Genomic DNA, 19,849 nt, shown 5'->3' on the forward strand with positions numbered 1-19,849 from the left:
GAGAGAGAGAGGAAACGATCCAGAACCATTCAACAGTCCCTACGGGCATGTCTCATGGAGATGTGGAATATTAAAACCAGTTAATGTTTCTCTGCAGGGTAATTTCTGCTAAAGGACCGGTTTTCAGTTCATTTCACCTGGCGGCAACGGGAGCCATCACGCTTTTGTGCACAGCAATTAAGGGGGAAAAGAACGACGGATCGGTGGCGTTGAGATGAAATAAGACACGGGGAAAATGAAGAACGGCAGCGACTGCTGATGGGGGGGGGGGCTCAGAAATCAGCATTGATTAGTCCCCCTCGCCTCCGCGCCTTTCCGCCGAGCCCGAAGCCGCGAGGCTCCGCGGGATTGGCCGGCGAAGCCCCGCGCTCACCGCTTAATGAGCCGGAGTCGGCACGGCGACGCCGCGCGGGTTAAAATTACGGCGAAAAGAGGAAAAAAAGAAACCCCCGCCGTTTTCTGAAAATTACGCGCGAGGGGCGAGGGCGGGACGGAACACGGACAGGTCTCCCATCGCCACGGCGGCCGTCTGAAGTAACTGGCGGGCCGCGGGCGCTTAAGGAATCGGGCTGCAGCCGCTCGGTCGCCGCCGGGGCGACGGCCTTCTCGCCGTTGCCCGGTAACGCCGCCGTTGGGCGGGACAGGGCGAGGCGAGCGCTCTCGGCGCGATCTTTCGCTCCGGCTGCACCCGCCCGGCCGCGCAAATCAGGGCTTTTCTCGTTCGCGTCAAACGGCTACGAGGCGGCTCGGCGAAACGAGATGCGCGACGGCGCACACGCTAACAATCACAGCCCCGAGACGCCGCCGCAGGGAAAACACAATCAGGCCGCGGCTAACCGCGAACGAGCCGAAACGGAAGAGCCCGGGACGTCGGCGGAGATCTAGGCTAATTGTCTGTCAAAAAGGAAAACGGCCACTTATCATAGAACAATTTCAGATATCATTCACGCATCTCGCTTTGATTGTATCAATTTCTCCTGATTTTTGGGTACAGAAATCAGGCAATGGGGAGGCGCAATGACAGTGAAATGCATCCACTCCAGAATAAAGATTAATGTTATCTGTGCGGAGTGATTAGGTTTGCCTGAATATTTCATATAAAGTAGCCTTCTGATTACACAAAAACATTCTCTCATCAATGCACAGACGCCACTCCACAGTTTTCAGCTGCAACTGATAGCTTGGTCTGAATGTTGCTAGGATACAAAACTTTCCTTGAGAGAAAAAAAAAAAAAAAACAAGGAAGTGTTGCTGTGCAGTGTTGTGTCTCCTTCTGTCCCAGCTCCCATAATTCACTCCAGCTCACAGTCTGCACTCAGGCTGTGTTTGAGCGTGAAGTGTAATGGGAAAGCAGGTGCTTCTGGGTCTGAAAACAGGGCGTGGCATGGGGAGGAAACAGGGCGTGGCATGGGGAGGAAACAGGGCGTGGCATGGGGAGGAAACAGGGCGTGGCATGGGGAGGAAACAGGGCGTGGCATGGGGAGGAAACAGGGCGTGGCATGGGGAGGAAACAGGGTGTGGCATGGGGAGGAAACAGGGTGTGGCATGGGGAGGAAACAGGGCGTGGCATGAGGAGGAAAGAGGGTGTGGCATGGGGAGAAAACAGGATGTGGCATGGGGAGGAAACAGGATGTGGCACAGGGAGGAAACAGGATGTGGCATGGGGAGGAAACAGGGTGTGGCATGGGGAGGAAACAGGATGTGGCATGGGGAGGAAACAGGGTGTGGCATGGGGAGAAAACAGGATGTGGCATGGGGAGGAAACAGGGTGTGGCACAGGGAGGAAACAGGGTGTGGCATGGGGAGGAAACAGGGTGTGGCATGAGGAGGAAACAGGGCGTGGCATGGGGAGGAAACAAGGCTAACAGGTCACCTGATGTGGAGAAGAACACCCCACAGCTGATTCGGCCAATGTCTGCAGAACCCGAAGAATCCTGGAGCTCGTTGCATCAGCAGAGCCCATGCAGAACCGCACAGGGCAAACGGCCTCCCCTGCTACACTCCACACCGCCTTCATTACAGTACTCATCACTGCCAAATGTAAAACTTGGAATAGAAGGAAACCCCCCCCCCCCCGCCCTCACCCATCCCCCACCCCCCCAAAAAAAAAAAGAAAACGATTGTAGTAAATTGTCAAGAAGAGAACAGAAGTGCTGAGAGCAGGTCTTTCGGAAGTTGGAGGAAAAATCGATGCTGTTCTCAAATCAAAGGTCTTCTGAGGCACTGTATCAAGGTTACAACAGCCTTTGTAAGGGGAGCCCGAAATCAATAAGGGCTGCATCCAAGCGTCAGCTACTCCATTAGCGCATTATATTTTTATCTTACACTATTCTGAGGGGTGGAGGCCGGTGTCGGCTTGATTGCACTAGTGTCTAGCGCTCACGCCTTTTCCTTCTTGATTGCTGAAAATGTCCGGCGCCCTGATAGACATGAAAATAAATTCCCTGCTCACTAAATACTAAATACAGCCCAGCCCATAAACACACACATAACGCGTAATACTTTGGCTGCCTTACTTTGCTATTTTCTACATCCATTTCTTCTGGCAATATATGAAGAACTGATCCACAACAAAAGCAAAGCATGACAGCACTCGATGAAAAAGAGCAAACGAAGTTGAGGTAGCACCACTTGTATTACCGAACCACACAACAGGAATGACACTAACACATGCAAAGCCTACTGCTTTTCATTTTCTTTCCTATTATCATTATATATACACTCAAACCTAATCACTGCTCAGTTTGCATTACATAGCATACCCGTCACCAGCAGAGGCAGCTGCTCCATGCCAGTCTGTCCCAACAGAGCCAAGCATTCTCTAATCAAAGAGCAACATGGCCGCTCCCTCGCTGGAGTCAGATATGAGTCCAACGCAAACTCAAAAGCTCAAAGCTCAAAGGCGAAAGCTAACGCAGACGTGTTTCATCTGAGGCCAGGCGACCATTAACGCGCCGCTCGCAGTAAAACGCGGCCCGGGCCGTCCAGATTCGGCAGACATTTTCCAGAGATGGAGATTAGTCTCCATTTTATGATTGGGACTACATTAGTGTAGGTCAGGGAAAAGCTAAGGGTTGGTCAGGGGAATACCGCAGTAATTATGCGTGACCAGGTTCCAGTTAAGCCTCTGTTTTCTCCCCGAGTTTGATTATACGCTCAAGAACTGCGGGATAATTGGGGCTTCCTGTGGAGAAAAGGTAACCGAAGAGCCAGCCCCCCCCCCCGCTGAGAGAGATCTTAGCATATAGAGGCCGTTTAAGAAATCTGGAATAAATTACCGCTCTTCTGAACGATGCAAGACCATAAAAGCGGTGCCATTCAACGTTCGCTATTAATATGAAAAGCAGTTAGCCCTGCTGCCTGAAGAGAACGGAAAATTTGATGCCAATTCAATTCTTAGAAAAACAGTTTTGAGCTAACATAGAGGAAACAAAGTAAAGTATTTTAAATTCTGTTCTAAAGCTGATTTGCCTAAATTCTCATTAAACTGCTGTTCACAAACTTTTCTAAATGAACTCAGGAAACAATGTCAACTTCTGTCAGATTGCATCCAAACCCATCGAGGGTGGCAGGCTTCCCTGATATAGTTGGCCGCGATATTGCCCGAATAGGAAATCAGCCGGGGCGGTGAAGCACTTCGACGTGCCTGGCACATTTCATAATCCCCGGTAATTAAAATACTCTGGATTCCACGACCTTTGTTCCTGGCCCAGCAACAGCACCGAACAGCTCAGTAACAGGGACAATAACTGCAGAGCTGGAAGGCAAGACAGCCAAGCTGCTTCTCTTCTCGGCTCGGCAGGGACTAAATAAATAAATAAATAAATAAATAAATAATATACCGGAAAAGATGGATGTCGCCACAGCGCTCGATTGGTGAAGCGGTTGCCGGATAGAGAGACAATAATAAGGACAGGGTGGAATCGGGTGGTTGCTGATTGTGGGTGGGTGGGGTGGGGTTGAGTGGGGGGCAGGGGGGTGGAAAGAGACTCTAGGACTGTTGGGAAATCACCCCAAAGGGGTGGCTGCTGATTGTGGGTGAGCGGGGTGGGGAGCAGGGGGAAGGAGAGAGACTCCAGCGCGGTTAGGAAATCACCCCAAACGGGTTGTTGCTGATTGTGGGTGAGCGGGGTGGGGTGCGGGGAAGGGGGAAGGAGAGAGACTGCAGGGCTATTGGGGTGGCTGTCACCATGGGCGTCTCGCAGCCGCTGGTTGCTCAGGGACCACGGCGCCCTATCAGAAGGCCAGGCTCGCCGCCCGGAGGGGGGGGGGGGGGGGCCTGGACCGCAGCCACCGTCCGTCGCAGCCTATTTCACTCCAACAGCCTGCGATTGTGGAGTGAGCCACGGGTCTGGCAGGGCGGCCATCGCTTATCACACAAATGGGTGAGAGGTCCTGTGCACTGCCTCGCTCCTTTAGGCTTCCAAGTCACATCTCCCACTAAAAAAGAGATTTGGGTCTCATCCAATATTTATCTATCTCCTTATTTTAATTACTACACTGGATGAGACACAAATCTCTTTTTAATGGAAGATGTAATATATACAAATATATATGTGTGAGTGTGTGTGTCTGTCTGTGTGCGTGTGTGCATGTGCGTGTGTATGTGTGTGCGAGTGTGTGTGTTTGTGTCTGTGCGTGTGTGTGCGAGTGTGTGTGGTTGTGTCTGTGCGTGTGTGTATGTGTGTGCGAGTGTGTGTGTGTGTGTCTGTCTGTGTGTGTGCGTACATGTGTGTGTGTGTGCGTGTGTGTGTCTGTCTGTGTGTGTGCGTACGTGTGTGTGTGTCTGTCTGTGTGTGTGTGTGTGTGTGTGTGTAAAAAACGACGCTTACTTAAAGGAAATGGAAGAGAACAGAGCTGAAAGGCGAGGAGACTGAGAGGCACACAGCAGCAGGACTGCACAGTGGGATAGCTCAGCGGTAAGCGAGGCGGCTGACTCCCTGTGAGAGGCCTTCCTCTCAGTTCACACACTTCCATGCTTCAGCTGTGCCCTCCTGTGACAGCCTCTGCCCCAGGGACCCCTGGGATTGCAGGCATAGGTCAGCGTTCCGCCTACGCCGTCGTGTTCAGCGCTGCCACTGAAAGCGCTGGCGTGACACCGTCACGGAAACAAACGCAGTCCAATCTCCTCTCCTGGCTCTGCGGTGGACGTGGGGTCTCAGTGTTCCCGTGCCCTCGCACAGGCCGATATGGCACCGTTACGGGGGTGCAGTTAAGCCTCCATTACTGCTGGTGCGTGGGGATCACATGTCTAACGGGCCGAACGGTAACATCTGGGAGATTTCCCATTGGACCGCCGCGGCCGTTCCGGTGTTTCAGCCTCAACACAGCGCCACGGCTGTCACTTTGGGTTAGTAGCGTTGTGATCCACTGGAGCCGATATCATAAGAATCCATATTGCTGTTCTCCCCGAGTCTGACGCCTGTATCTGGTAATTGCACAGGCACGTGGTGTAAGGCCTTGGACCAGAAAGACAGTGAAGGGAAAAATGTTCTACAAACAAGACAACACCAGGCATTCCCATGGGCCTCTTTAGCCTTCATGGTGCACTGCAACAGAACTACCCTGTGGCCAAAACAAAATGGTATTTGATATGTTTTTCCATACATTACATGCATGATGCTTGTATCTGATTTACTGCTCAAAAGAAAATTGAACAGCGATTTCTGCTGGGGTAAAAACAATATAGCGACTTACAAAAAGAACGAGAAATGCGTCACTGTAACACTGCATAGCTAGCTAACCAGCAATCAGTAGGCTAATATCAGTAACATATAGAGCTCCAGAAGAAAACTGTTTGCTTGCTTGAGTGCTATATTCAAAACAGTGTAATAGGCTACTTCCAATAATGTTAATTAACTGCAGTAGCAAGGGTGTAGCAAGCAGTAGGCAAATTCATTTCTGATTACATGTTCTGGTAGTAGGCTAGAACTGGTTCGCAAATGTCAGACAGTAAAACTTAGCGTTAGCCATCTCTAGCTACAATTAAGATTAGCCTACAGTACCACTAGTGCTGTCCCAGACTTGTATGACTAAGTTTGGTCTGTCTAGCATAAACGGTGGGTTGATACGCCTGTAAGATATCATTTTTGTCTTCACTGTTGGGGAAAGAACAAATAAATGTTGTTTTTGTTTTGATATTGCTAAATACATCCAATAAATGACATTTCAAAAACAACCCCCGTAACCCAGTACAGACAATGACAAGAATAATGACAACACGCAGCGGATGAACACAAATTACAGGCTCTTTCAACTGCAGATCTATACAGCAGCCGGTGTAAACCGAGAGGCAGAAAGTTCTAATAACCTCTATAATTATCTCATCTTTTGTGTCAGTGCAAAAACAGCCTCCTAATTTGCTTCAATTCTGCGATGAGAAAGAGAAGGGCCACAATGGCTGGCTCGTACAATGGTCCAGGAACGACCGAGAGTAAGTGAACTGCTACAACCCCCCCAGGAACCTACCAAATTCAAACAAAACAGACCTCGACAACTTTCAAACAGCTGAGAAAGAAGTGCTGCTTGATCCTAGGACCGACAGGCGCTCATTGGAAAGGCAGGTACTGTAGGAAAACGCTGCACAGCAATCCCTGAGAAAGAAACCGCCTCTGGAAAGTAAATAAACTTTAAAAACTGTGGCTCGGAGGAAAAAGGCCACGGCGCTCAGTCTCCAAGTGGAAAAACGGACAAAGAAGCTTTATTAAATGGGCTAGACCAAGGCAAGGAAACAGACCAGCTTGTAGCAACACTAGGTCTGCATCAGAGTCATGCCACCTAGCCTTCATTTTACAAAGAAATCAAGAGAAACTCAAATGTTCACCAACGAAACAAGCAGCAAAACAGTTAGCCTAGTGCATGTTCAGTCCTTAGTCCTTCAAAGCCCATGTACACATCCAACAGGACAGTGAGGATTATACATTTACATCATCGAGCTACATTTATAGATATGTGCAGAGTGAAGAAATCACTCATAGAACATGGCAGAGCTAGTTCCCAGAGCAGAAAGCAACTCATCATGTCACAATATGTACCACAAAATAAGATAAGAGAGAAAACAAACCCGAATCTCACTTGCTGTCACTAACTGAATTACGTGGGTAACATTCAAATGTAACTTAATACCAGAGATAGAATGGACTATAATAGTCACATCAAAAATACTCTGCAGCCAACCAGAATGGATCCTTGCATTCCTTAACAAACAAGCACGGAACCGTCCAGACCCACGGCGCAACGCATTTCCGCAGACACATTTTAGCTGGCACCACCTGCGCAGGCGTCCTACTAAACGATGCACCACCTGCGCATGCATCCCACAAAATGTCCCTCAAAGGTCGTCCGTGAGTGAGTGAGTAAGTGAGGGAGTGTCCACAATATGCCATGCATAGCCCACGGCGCCAGTTCCTGCGCGCCGTGAGAAAAACAAAATCAAAATTACAAAAGTATACAAAGGTGTGTTGACATTAAGCAGAGATAGCTCATTGGATGAGATGATCGTTGTCATCAACAGAATTCTGTGGACCAAATCTCATCAGGTTGAATAATGGCAACAGCATTACACACTACAGAGCTTGGGTCTGCCACAAACTTTTATTTTCTCCAAAAATTCATCCAAGCAGCCATTGCTTCTTGCATAAGCAGACTAGCGCATTATCCTTACATTCCTCCGAACCAATTAAATTGAACCACAATGAAGATGGTTCTTAAAAAATCGAGTACAATTCTGACTTAGCATGGAAGAATTTAAATGAGAGCTTCAACTGTAACCACAGAAATGCTGTAAAGATCTTTCCGGAAGAAAAATGATCTCTCTGTGAAGCAATGATGAACCTGGATGTTAACTTCAGAAGGACGTATGAGGGTAGAAGAGGAGGGGAAAAATTGCAACGAGGCGGCGGTTGGGAATTTATTATTTTATTTTTCGCACCAAACAGCTCTTTAGCGCGCGCATTTACTTCCAGGCCAGAGGCAGTATGAGAAGCAATTTAATAAAATACGTATTGATCTGGCTGTCAGATACACTGCCGCACAACTATACGGGCCGGCATATCCACGCCTTGACAAGACATACTACAGCGGCACAACTCACAAACAAGAGGAACGCCGACTAACAGGATTAGGTTGCTGACAGGACATGCATCTCGACGGTTCCTCTGTGCGGATGATGCGCTATATCATCATGCAATGGAAGAAGCAAAAACCCAATTGATAATAAAAAAGCGCTTCAAAGGGTTTTTTATAGAGAGGACTTGAGCGAACACCCAGTCCACTTGAAACGTCTGCTACCATTCAACCGTATTGATTTCCATGCAGCTGGAACTTCTTCGCTCTCGGTAATGTCATGTACTGTCACTTACGATGTTACTTGGGCATGCATTTTCTATTACTCTACAGAGTGAAGCAGGAAATATTTATGAGGCGGTGCTAAGCACGACAGAGGCAACCATTAAATATTTCAGATGGAGATGAATCCCAGGTGGCACTGTGTGACATAAAGTGCACGCCTCCGTCAACAACGATGAAGCTGACATCAACCGAAGCTCTGCTTCTCATAATGAAACCTTTTAATTCCTGCGAGTCCTCTCCTGCCACGTAAACATGCTGCAACATCAGCAGAACGTCATACAAGCTGTTTATCCACCACACCGTGCATGTTTTTTTAAATGTAGATTTTATTAATGTTATTTTTCTTTATTATTATTATTGGTGCGTGGCCTGCCCTAGACCGTGTTCGCTGCAATCTGATCACAACAGAGAGGCCTTGACGAGATCCAGCCAGAAACCTAAAACATCATGAATACTTACAGCACTGAGCAGCAGCTCAGAATATCTTCAGCATCAACTAGGTAAGGTATATGACAGTTAGGCTAAGTGGATAGTTTTATAAACATTCATTGTTATCATTATGCAATCAGTGGAGCAGTCTAGCACTACATGCGGTTCACTGCAACCATGCCAGGTAAAAACATTTTAGTCAATGTTGTAGAACAGAAGTACCCTGTGCTAAGTGCCTAATTTGATATTTTAAGCTTCACTGACTCAATCAGTCTCTCTACAAGAAGTCTCTAATTATGTAGTTATATGTTAAATATCATAATTAAAAATTAGTCACAACCCTACAAAATGATAGTTTCCATGACTTCAGTTCAGTTTTTATTTCAGATTCAGTCCAACAATTCCACACATTGCCTTTAATATTTAATATAGAGATGAGACAACATAATTTCCGAGGAATACACACACATTAAATTGAGAGACACAGAAGCTGTAGTGTACGTGAACGTGTAATTGCAGCGTCATGCTTATAGCTGTATAATTTTCCTTGGAGTGAATAATGTCCTTTAGGCATTCAGAGTTAAAAGACGTACGTCTCTAGTTTGAATAATAAAAAGTGCTTGGTAGCCAGATCTATATTTATTGTTTGCTCGTGACATTTGATTTGAGCCCAGACCTGTGAAGTTTGCGAAGCTAGAGGACCGATGGCGCCCTCTTGCTTCTACAGTACAAACGGCAGGCGAAAAGCCCGAGACTGTCGAAATTCCTGCGATTCTTGCTAGCAGCAGGTTAACTACACGGTTGATGCAAATCCTTCCAGATCGTAGGGCACATACAGAACTTGGCTACACCAAAGGTATACACTGAAGGAACGGGCACTAAACTGGTACCCAGCCAATATTGCCAATTTAAAGCAAGTGACATTGGCTCAAATTATGAAGATAGTACATTTCTAAAGTTAGCTACGTGAATTAATTGCCAATTAAATTGGCTAGGTAGTTTCAGCGGTAGCGAAAGTAAAGAACTATCGATAGGTTCTGCCTAACTAATTTGCAAGTTGCTCACCTGACTGGGTAACGTTGCTGCGCCAACTCAGTTAACGTTAATTTAACTACATAGGCAGAATTTATTTCATTATTTTTATTTATTTATATAATTAACACTATCTAGCAAAAGAACTCGTAGAAGTGATGCTATGTGACTTACCAAAAAGGTTCACTAGCCATTTAGCTAATGTGAGCTAGTTAGTTAATGTTACATAACTAGTCATTTGAGGTCAGTGAAACTTTGCGATGCTAACGTACTAATCAGCATACATGGTTAACGCAGTTATACGTTACAGCAGCTGGAAAGGCAGGTAAACGTAGCTACCTAACCAAGATAATGTTACAACGCTAGACAGAAAAATATTTCCCCATGAACTTGGTAAGCATCATACAGCATATATTCTTCACGCCCTTGTTAGCAACCTTGCATTGAAACGTTAGCTTACCGCACTTGTTCGGGACTGAAGCTGTCAAACCTCGCCGCGGAATTCCTTCTCAACCGTTTCACTCACCGTTCCCGCTACTCCGGTTACTAAGCAAGCAGCCAGAGACTGATGATAATAACCAAACCAGGATCATGGGAAACTGGAGGACATTGTGTGACTGCTCATATTCACAATTGGATGACATATAGCGCCACCCAACGGGAAAAAACATTTAATGCACTCAGTGCTAATCTGTAGTCAAGTACGTGTTTGCGATTTAGCGCTTTAAAATCGCATAAGTACAAATACGTATGTATTACGGATAGGTATCAAGTGCATATTGGTAAAATGCTTAATTGTGCTTTGTAATTGTTCAAATGCGATATCACAGGAGTACAACTGAAAGTGTAAACCTCGCATATAGCATAGTATTCTCATGTTTTGTTGGCAACAGCAGATTTAAAAGGCATAATGTGGAACGCTCTACAGCTGAAAAATGTAAGCGCCTGAACCGTGAAACACTTATTGAACAGACGCTCACACCTTTGAATCTCACTGCGTGGTTAGATGAGCTATGGGTCTGCCAAAAGAAATGACCAGGCTGCCATTGTTATAATCTAAATGTTTAAATCTGGCACATTCTTTATCTTGCCAGAAAGCACATGACACTGGTCCTAATGGACACCACTCCTCAAACCGGATTCGGCATGCGCAATCTGCAGCTGTTACAAGATAAAATAGAAGCTATTTAAATCAAGATCATGGCACAAAACCAGAAGTCATTTCTGGGTGTATTTATTATACATCAGTTCCACAAAATAAAAAGACAGAACAAGATTTCCACATAGACTTTAATCTTTCAGTTGAATCCCAATCTCCCACACCATCTGAGTAAAGAAATCAAGATACATGGATACATTGGAGTGCATTGTTGGGAGTTAGAATCACTCTTGACAACAGAAAAAAATGTGCATGGTGTTGAAAATTCATGATTCACATTTCAGATTTCATTATGTCATACTCTACACACATTGGGTTGTGTGTAGTTAAATATCACTTTTCACCTCTGAGATGACACAAATGTATAAGAACACAGTCTGGGCCAAATGTTATAAGGGCACGTCAGGTCTGGACAAAATGTCAACTTCTTTAACATAACTAGCAAATAGGTTGTGGTAGAGATATGTTCCAATTACACTGTCAGAGGGGGCCTTCTATGCACTGCAAAGCAGCACCATTCATTCTGCTGACTAACAAGTTAGCCACAGTTTATGAATGTAGCTTCACTGAGGATAACATGTTAAGTGCTTCAGGTCAAATGTAATTCTTGAGAATGCCTATTAAATGAGCTATAGAGTAGAGGCTTCACGTACTTACCTATATTTGACCATTACTGTATTCATAGTAAACAAACATTACAAGGAAACATACTACCCGATATCAAAGGACTTGACTGGTGAAGTTAGTTACTGATATTGCAAAGCTAGAGAGGGAAGCACAAGACTTTTAAAAAGATAAAAAGTAAAGAATAAAAAAAGAAATAAAGATGTAACGCTGAGAGGTATTCTGCTGGCGCAGAATGCACAGCCATGGCAGTGAACTGGGGAGTGGGGTACAAGCATAGGAGAACAGGGGCTGTTTAAGGGGTATGGCTCCGGTGCATCCCTCTGTGCCTTTGCAATCAAGCGCTAACTCCAGCATGGCTTCTCACCACACGACTTGAGTGGCGCCAAGCGAGAAAATCAGCTTTCGCAGCAGTTGTGCAGTCAGAGCTGTGGTATACAATCAGACAGGCCACCACTTCTGTTCCTGAACACGCAGCGCTAAAAGTTTTAGCGCTGCATTATAACAACCAGATGCTGGCACCTGGATCAACAGGTGATTTAAGTTCTCATTCGATCAATCAATCGCTCCAGCTAGTCATTAAGACCTGAGATTGAACAAATGCCAGGAACCATTTGGGTTTCCAGCAGACATCAATACAGCAAGCGCTCCCAAGTGGCTGATCTCTACTTTAGTACCTTTGGCATAGTTAATGATTATTGATGATCATGAGAGAATTATAAAGGGTTACCATGTCAGTTGACAGCATGTTCTTAAGAACAAGATCACAACCACAGAAGTCAGCAGAAAATGGCCATCCACAACTTTCCCTCACACAACACACTGGCCTTTTCCCCTGAAAACTGAAAACGCCTTTATCAGTTTACGTTAGAAGCACCCAAACCACATTTCAACTACGAACAAACAAAAAAATACACATTCAACCAATTCAAGCACTTGGAAACATTTGGCTCATGACCTCCAGTAGGACACAAACCCTTCCCTACAGTACCCCTAATAGAAGAATTAAGATATCTAGATGAACAGGTTTATGAAGAGAATATGAAGACTAATTACACCCGTTTTTTTTTTTCTGAATAGGCCCACGAATACCAGCAGCAGTTACCAAACGACAGTGTCACAGACGTCACATGTTAGAAGATCATAGAAAGGGGCTGTTCTGGAAGGAGGAGGAAATCAGTTCAGTGCAGCCAAAATGGAGAACATTGGGAGGTTTGTTTCCCGTCGCTGACAGGGAAGTGAATGATGGTTTTGGCGTCGGCCGAGCAGCTGGTGCGGAGGCTTCCTCTGCGGGCGGAGGGGTTTCTCAGGGCGGCGGCAGTGTAACGCGGTGGCAGGGACATCCAGCCTGGACTCACAGCGAGCTGTTTTCAGTGCAGGCCTTCATTACGCCACAGGACAGTCCCGCGGACCTGAGAAACTGCTCCGAGGACCTGGCGGGGAAAGGGAGCGGGAAAACAAAACAGTGAGGGGGACGGCTCCGCCCACATAAGGTGGAAGAACGAATCCCATTCCTGTTCCAGCTAGTGAACAACACAGAGACCGCGCGGAAAAGTGGATTTCTGCATTTCAGAGCCCACCTGCTCCGATTATGACATTATTGATGTGACTCTGCACAAGAAAGCAAACATTTATTTGCATGATGGACAATTGCCCAAGCCAATAAGTTATATAATAACAAAAAAACAAAAAAAAGATTTAAAAAAAAATACACTGCCATTGTCCTGAATCGCACAATTGGTGCAAACTTTCATCCCGAACAAAGGAGAAAAACCTCTGTCAAACACAAGCGTAATTTACAATGGTTAGCCCACCACAACACAGCATGCAGCATTTAGCGACGGAACAATCACACGTGTGGTAAACTCTAAGGGGTGATTTACGCGTCGAAGTTTAAGGGCAAGCTCTCGTGTGAGCAGGAGTGTGCGAAGAGATATACGAGAGATTTGAGAAGTTAAGACTTCCTGCTATTAAAAGAGATTGATGGGTCTCGACAGGAACGGAGATGAGCCTGACCTTCCAGAAGCGACACCACCCCTCATCAACACGTCAGCGTAAAGAATTTCCCCGACGCTCCCCAAGATCCCAGACCGACATAAAAATGTCACCCATTACGAGAAGGAACCCGCACTCTGGTAAAGATACAAGAGGCTGGAACATGGCTGGTATTAATCACGATGAACTACACCTTCATCAAACTGACCCTTTCCACCTCCCCGCTGAAAACGAGGCTTTTCCAATGCACAAGTGCGCTGCTCACATTATTCTCCCGGACGGCTGAGGTTCTCGGTGCTCTTTTTGAAGGGATTTGATTAATGAACCACACATCCCTGAGCAAGGAGCCTCCACCCACCCCCCCCCCCCCCCCCCCCAAGAGTGAATGGCACTGTGGCTTAATTACTTACTAATCTGTCATCTCGGAAGCCAGCGCTACGGAGTTGGGAAAGGGATCTTGTCGACTTGATTCATCTTCAGGTGATTATCGAGGATTTGGAAAAGCTCTTGGATGTTGGGTACGTGTCCGGACTGCAGCTTTGACCAGATCGGTACATCTTTAGGGAGAAGAGAAAGAAACCGATCAGAGAGTTAAAATCAAAACAAAACAAAAAAAAAACTCATTTTTAAATCTTAAAAAGAATCTTGGTTTAGAATCACCACTTCACTTTTAATGCTGTGAATGAGGAACTTAAGGGCTCATCCAAGTTACTTAAAATCTCAAAGTGAGGAAAACAAGTATTTCTTAAAACCAGTCCTATAGTTTGTAATGGCAGCATTCAAATACAAAGACAGGAACACTAATCAACACAAATGTGGGCTCCGCCAGAGCCACCAAAACCACGATGAGCTTCTTCTGTTCTGCTTTGCTTTGGCACGGCACAGGTGTGACGCTACTGAGGAACAACACAACAGCGAAGGAGACGGGCACCACAAGACAGGCTTGCCTTCAGGAATGTGACTGAAGGAATGTACAAAGTATTATAAAATGTGTACATGTAGGCAATCACGTACTGTAAGTCAGAACTGCAAACACCCCAAGATGTTAATTTGCTTAAATCTAAAGATAGCTCCTTGTCTTTAATCAAATTACTCCTGATGACACGTGGGTAACACTCTTCAGATGTGCAAAGTATATTACATTGCCATCGGTTATCTTGGCTCTTGGCCCATTTCTTGAATTCAATAGTACTTTTCTATGTGTAGGTACTTCAAGAGAATGATGTTCCCATCTTTTAGTGTCTGCAGACATTCCCATTTTTCCCTTGCCTCAAGCACCGATAGTTCATTGCAAAGTCTTTGTCTATGGTGCCTAAAAGGTCCCGGTGAACTGTTTGATGGAAATGGTATTACAATGCCAACTCACAAGAACTCTTCTAAGCACAACATAATTTTAAAAAATACTCTAGCTTACAAATCATAAGGGATGAATACACCTTTGAGATTTGGTTAGATTACTACCACATTAAATGTATGTTGCAGAACACAGATTTAAGTTAATGTGAATATTTTCTTTATTGGAAGAAATAATATTTGGAACAGTAACAGCTAGGTTTTATCATATAATGATAAGATGAAATGTTTGAGGTGCATTTGGCACTCATAAAAAAAGATTACATGCATTTTTTAAAAAAAGAATTGTTAAATATACTATATATTAAAGTACGAGGTATTAAAATGGTTCATACCTCAGTACATCCAATATTAATATGGGACTTCAAAACCCTGCTTGCTTTGCCCTGAGCATTTATATTCAGCAATTTACTAGTCTGGGGATGCTCGCAGCGGCTTAGGCTACTACGCTGATACAATAATGGAAATTGACAGTATGCACTGCAATTATTAAGTTAATCAGTCCACCACGCCTCACTGTTGGCTAATCTTCTTTAATGACACAGTGAAAGGGCTCTTTGAGGTTGCTGTCTGAGTGAAGATGTGTTCTGCCTAATTTAACTTTGAGAGGGACACTCGAGGAACATATAGGAACATGCACAGCAACTTGCATTATGGCTATTGTGGAAATTTCCACTTAAGATTACAACATGTTCTACACATTTTAAACATCTTTGGCAAGAAGTGCAAAAGAAAAAGGACTAAAATTTCAAATACCTCATTCTCATTCAATGAACCACAAAAGGTGTGTAACAAATATGCATATAAAAGATGATATTTTAATGCACGAGCGATGAAATGTTCATTGCAAATTAATTCATTCTTACCCTTTAGCCGTGAATACTCACTTCTGGAGAATTATGGTAGTCAAATGTGAAGTGTTGCATGACTAATGGCTTTCGGCCCATTTTTGAATTTATTTAAGGATTGAGAGGTTAGATTTTTAAGTGCTATGCAAAAGCCCAACCAAATCTTAAGCAACCAAGTCTTAAATAACCTTTTCCTTTGGAAGTAGGTGAATGACTTTATAGTTATGGGTGAGTAATTCATAAAGATGGGAGGACAAGGAGGAAAAAATGAGGGGTAAAATGACTGCACAGTTAAGTTTGACATGCGACTTATAAATCAAATATCAGCTCAATAGGGGAGAAGGTCAAGGCAATGAAAGAAGACAGCTGTTCAGCTGATATTTTAACTCCAAAATAAAAATTTAAAAAATTGAAAGCAATATCAAGACTGACACTTACCGTTCAGTGCAACTTCAAAAGCCCCTGTGGACAAAAAATGAGTTTCTACCATATTGCTGAGGAAAAAGGTCATCAGGCATGAAAATATCTGAAAAAGAAGATGGACAGACAAGGTGTAAAAAATAAATAAACAAATAAAATGAAATAAAACAAGATTTTATTGCACAGGGCTGTGAAAAGAATAAGCCAACTTTCTGAATGGTTGATGAACACCTGCATGCAAAACATTTGTAAAATGCACCCCCGTATGAACGCCGTCAGGGAGCTCCACTGGTTGCATTACTGTTCATGCACTTTTCAAACACATTTCATCCAGTCACTTTCATTCCTCACATTTTGCATACGTTACACCTGGAAACATGTTCAATAATTTCATTTCACTTCCTTCCTTAATGGTACAACGGTAGTGCCCACCTAGGAATAAAACCCGCCAAATTCTAAATAAAAATGTTCAAATCTGGACCATCAAGCGCTGGGGGTCTTTTCTTAGCCAGTCATCAAGACCTCACTTAACATATCATCCAAAAGACAGCTCCCACGCCAGCATCCAGTCCCTGCACTTGTGCACAGTTTCTGCTTGGTTCCGAGGTATGACTGCTGGCCAGTGGCTACCACCAGCACTTTCTTCTTTTCCCCCATACAAACACTAACCTAACCTAACCCAGCCCAACTATTCACTTCATGATTCACTTCACAACACTATTCACTGAATGATAGAGCTCTGGTACTACTAAACATGCAATGATGCCAGAATTTGTCTGTTATACAAACAGATAAGGCTTCTGTCAGCAAAAATACATTTTCCAGGTTTTTTCAGATACATTAATAATAATTGCAGCCATACTAAGCTAGGCGTGACACATCAATCACGTGAATGCACTTGTTTTCCCGACACTGTAAGTCCCCCCGGATCAGACCATCTGCTAAATTAATGCAAAAGCAATACGTGTTGCCAAGACGTTTTCAGGATTCAAAAACTTTACCTTATTATCTTGGCTCCAAAACCATATCCTTGGAGTGTCCATTCCAAGAAAAGGGAAAGGATTCTGTCCACTAACAATAAGAGCGATGGCAAGCAGTTTGAAGTAGGAAACAAAATTTGCAATGTACCTGGAGGAGGGAGGAAAAACTTGATGAGGAAAACGGCTTTGGTGGTTCACAACAGTTAACAATCATCTGACAATTTATGTTTAACGTAGCTGCAGCAGCAGTTCTAAAATACACTCACTTGCTGAGGGGTTTGGGGGGGTAGTTCTCTCCCTCGATACGGATGTCCGGGTACAACTGGCTGATCGCTCGGGAGTACTCCTGGAACACCTTGCTGTACCCTCAGGAAATGCTAGAAGAATGAATGAAATGTCAAAACGCACTGAAAAGCAGAAAAGCAATCGCCTCTGCGACACTGCGACTGAATCGCAACCAATGTCAGCGATTATTAAAAGAATGTGCAGCACGGGCTTCCTGGTTACAGTTCAGTACTCAAAAACGTATTCTTCATGACATCCCATGAGGGAACATTCCATGACGTTAAGATGATTATAACGTAGCAAATGAAAGGCGTTTAAAAGAAGTAGCCATCTAATCCCCTTCGTATTAATTACCTCATCTAACTTTAAGGTGGCGGAGGAAATGTATGATTATCTCTACCAATGTAAAATTCTCTGCTAAGAGGATAGCCAACTAGCTACAGAAAGCTCAACTTCTCAAGACACGTCATCTAGACCAACTCGAGCCAATTTAATTTAACGTAGACTAATGAGCTAATAAATGTTGTTTTTGCGACCACCATGTCGTACTACTTGCTATTACCTTTCATTAATCCTCAGACACGGGAATTTGCATTAGTTAGCTAACGTTAGACAGCACCTAGAGTAAATAGATCATTTGCAACTACCCCGTTTGCGGATATTGCGATGCAAGATAGATAGCTACAGTGCCGCTTATCTTTTGTCAATGCAAAAAAACGAAAACATACCAAGCAAACCAAAAAACAAGACTAGGCTAAAGTGCCGGTAGGGTTCCAATTCAACGATGAAACCAGTGAACCAGCGGACTAACTAGCTAGCTATTTACTATGTTGTCCGACTACAAACGCTAGATGGTTAGTTTGACCCAACGTTATCTAGCGCTATTTTAAAATTGTTCACCTACCCCAACCAAATAGTAGCACTAGCTATCATAGTTGATTACATGAGGCGTTAATTCAAAGCTGGGCGAGCTACCAAGCTAGCCAGCAATCGGCTTAGGCATCTGATAAACTCTGTACATTTAACTTAGCCCTAACTAGCTTTAATGTTGCACACCGTGTAAACTAGTTATCTTGTGCTAAGCAATAACACACCGAATAACTAACCTGCAGGCTACTTACCAATACTGAAATTTTAGAACTGGACCAGTGTACAGTTTATGCTTGGCCAGCTTCTGTGGATCCAGGTCCCGGTGGCTTTCGGGCCCAGCGTCCAGGTTGTCAGCGGCCTGTTGCTGTTGCTGCTGAGCCATATTTTTGCCAACATAAATATCCCGCACAGTGACAACCGTGAACAGCAGCATAGCCGTCAGTATACCCGCCTGGCTGTATTCAGCCATTGCGCCCCGTATTTGGGGGTTGATAAATAATATAATGCACAATTAGCTAAGGAGTTTCGAGTCGTACATAAACCTCACTTTCTGTTCAAATCTCACTGGGCTATTTCTCCAGGCAACACAACGACCGCACAAAAAGCTTTCTCAATCATAGTTCTTCTACCTCCTAGCGGTGGGAGGTCTAAATTTTTGTATATCCTGGTTTCTTTTTGCAGCATATTATTGGCAGTTGGAGGTAAATGTGGTTGTTGCTCAAGCACTCGAAATAAAAAAGGGGGATAATTGAAACTGACGTGTATGCTTTTATACAGTCTATGGTAGGCTTATAATTTCAGAGAAAGACAAATATGCATGCGTGTACACCGAATGTCACGGTTTAGATCACATACCGGTGAGGTTGTTAGGTTAAAGATATCTGCTGATGAGACAAGCAAAAATAATTTCGACAAAGCTGTCTTATTTCAAGAGAAAAGTTTGGGCTAGCTAGCTGTCATATCGGCTGAATTGGGATGGTAGGTATGCCATCCCGCCAAGTTACGCCTTGGCGGGGGCATGCCCCATACCTATATCAAGACTTTACTGATATAAAGATTCTTACCAAAATCCCAGATAGCAGTCACTTCTTGGCCGATTCTGGTTTTATCCGCCAGGGTCGACTTACAACCGGTCTGATTATCTCAATGTGGGCCAAAATGGGGCCATACGTGGAAGTAATTTACCACCATGTAAATAGTATGGTAATTGCTGTGCCGAGCCCGAGGTAGGTATACAGCACGTGGCCCATAACTGCACAGCTAGGGCCACAATCCGCGCAACGGCATGCACCACACTGCGTCAGTTGTAATGTAGTAGACAACATAGCTTAAGGCGAAACGAGAATGTGCTGCTCATTTAATAGCTAGCTAACGTTAGCTAATGTTACTTAGCAAAACGCTCTTGTCTACAACTTAACTTTGTCCGGAAAACAGTAATTATCCGTAGGAAATAGGCAAAATGTGAAGGGTTTCCCAGGTCGTGGAATGTCTGGAGTGGAAAGCAA

General features: G+C 44.5%; 2 protein-coding genes across 3 annotated transcripts in view; both read right to left on the reverse strand.

Moving 5' to 3' along the window:
- The window catches only part of enox2 (ecto-NOX disulfide-thiol exchanger 2), a 231,175-nt gene extending 220,751 nt beyond the window's left edge, over positions 1 to 10,424 (reverse strand). The window contains exon 1 of one of the 2 annotated variants that reach the window (XM_035407472.1): positions 10,271 to 10,424. The gene's annotated coding sequence lies outside the window, so the exon portion shown is untranslated. Of the gene's footprint in view, positions 1 to 4,832; positions 4,855 to 10,270 lie in introns of those variants that run through there. The other variant, XM_035407474.1, reaches the window with a different exon arrangement.
- A 604-nt stretch (positions 10,425 to 11,028) lies between these two features.
- Positions 11,029 to 18,959, reverse strand: selenot2 (selenoprotein T, 2). The gene is made up of 6 exons (XM_035411293.1): positions 18,596 to 18,959; positions 17,456 to 17,566; positions 17,211 to 17,337; positions 16,228 to 16,315; positions 13,999 to 14,145; positions 11,029 to 13,026 (listed from the first exon to the last, which is right to left on the reverse strand). The coding sequence occupies exons 1-5, from the start codon at positions 18,811 to 18,813 to the stop codon at positions 14,024 to 14,026; spliced, it is 666 nt and encodes a 221-aa protein (XP_035267184.1). The 5' UTR covers positions 18,814 to 18,959; the 3' UTR covers positions 11,029 to 13,026; positions 13,999 to 14,023.
- Positions 18,960 to 19,849: the final 890 nt, after the last annotated feature.

Source organism: Anguilla anguilla, chromosome 3 (genome assembly GCF_013347855.1).
Source record: "Anguilla anguilla isolate fAngAng1 chromosome 3, fAngAng1.pri, whole genome shotgun sequence".
Taxonomy (NCBI): domain Eukaryota; kingdom Metazoa; phylum Chordata; class Actinopteri; order Anguilliformes; family Anguillidae; genus Anguilla; species Anguilla anguilla.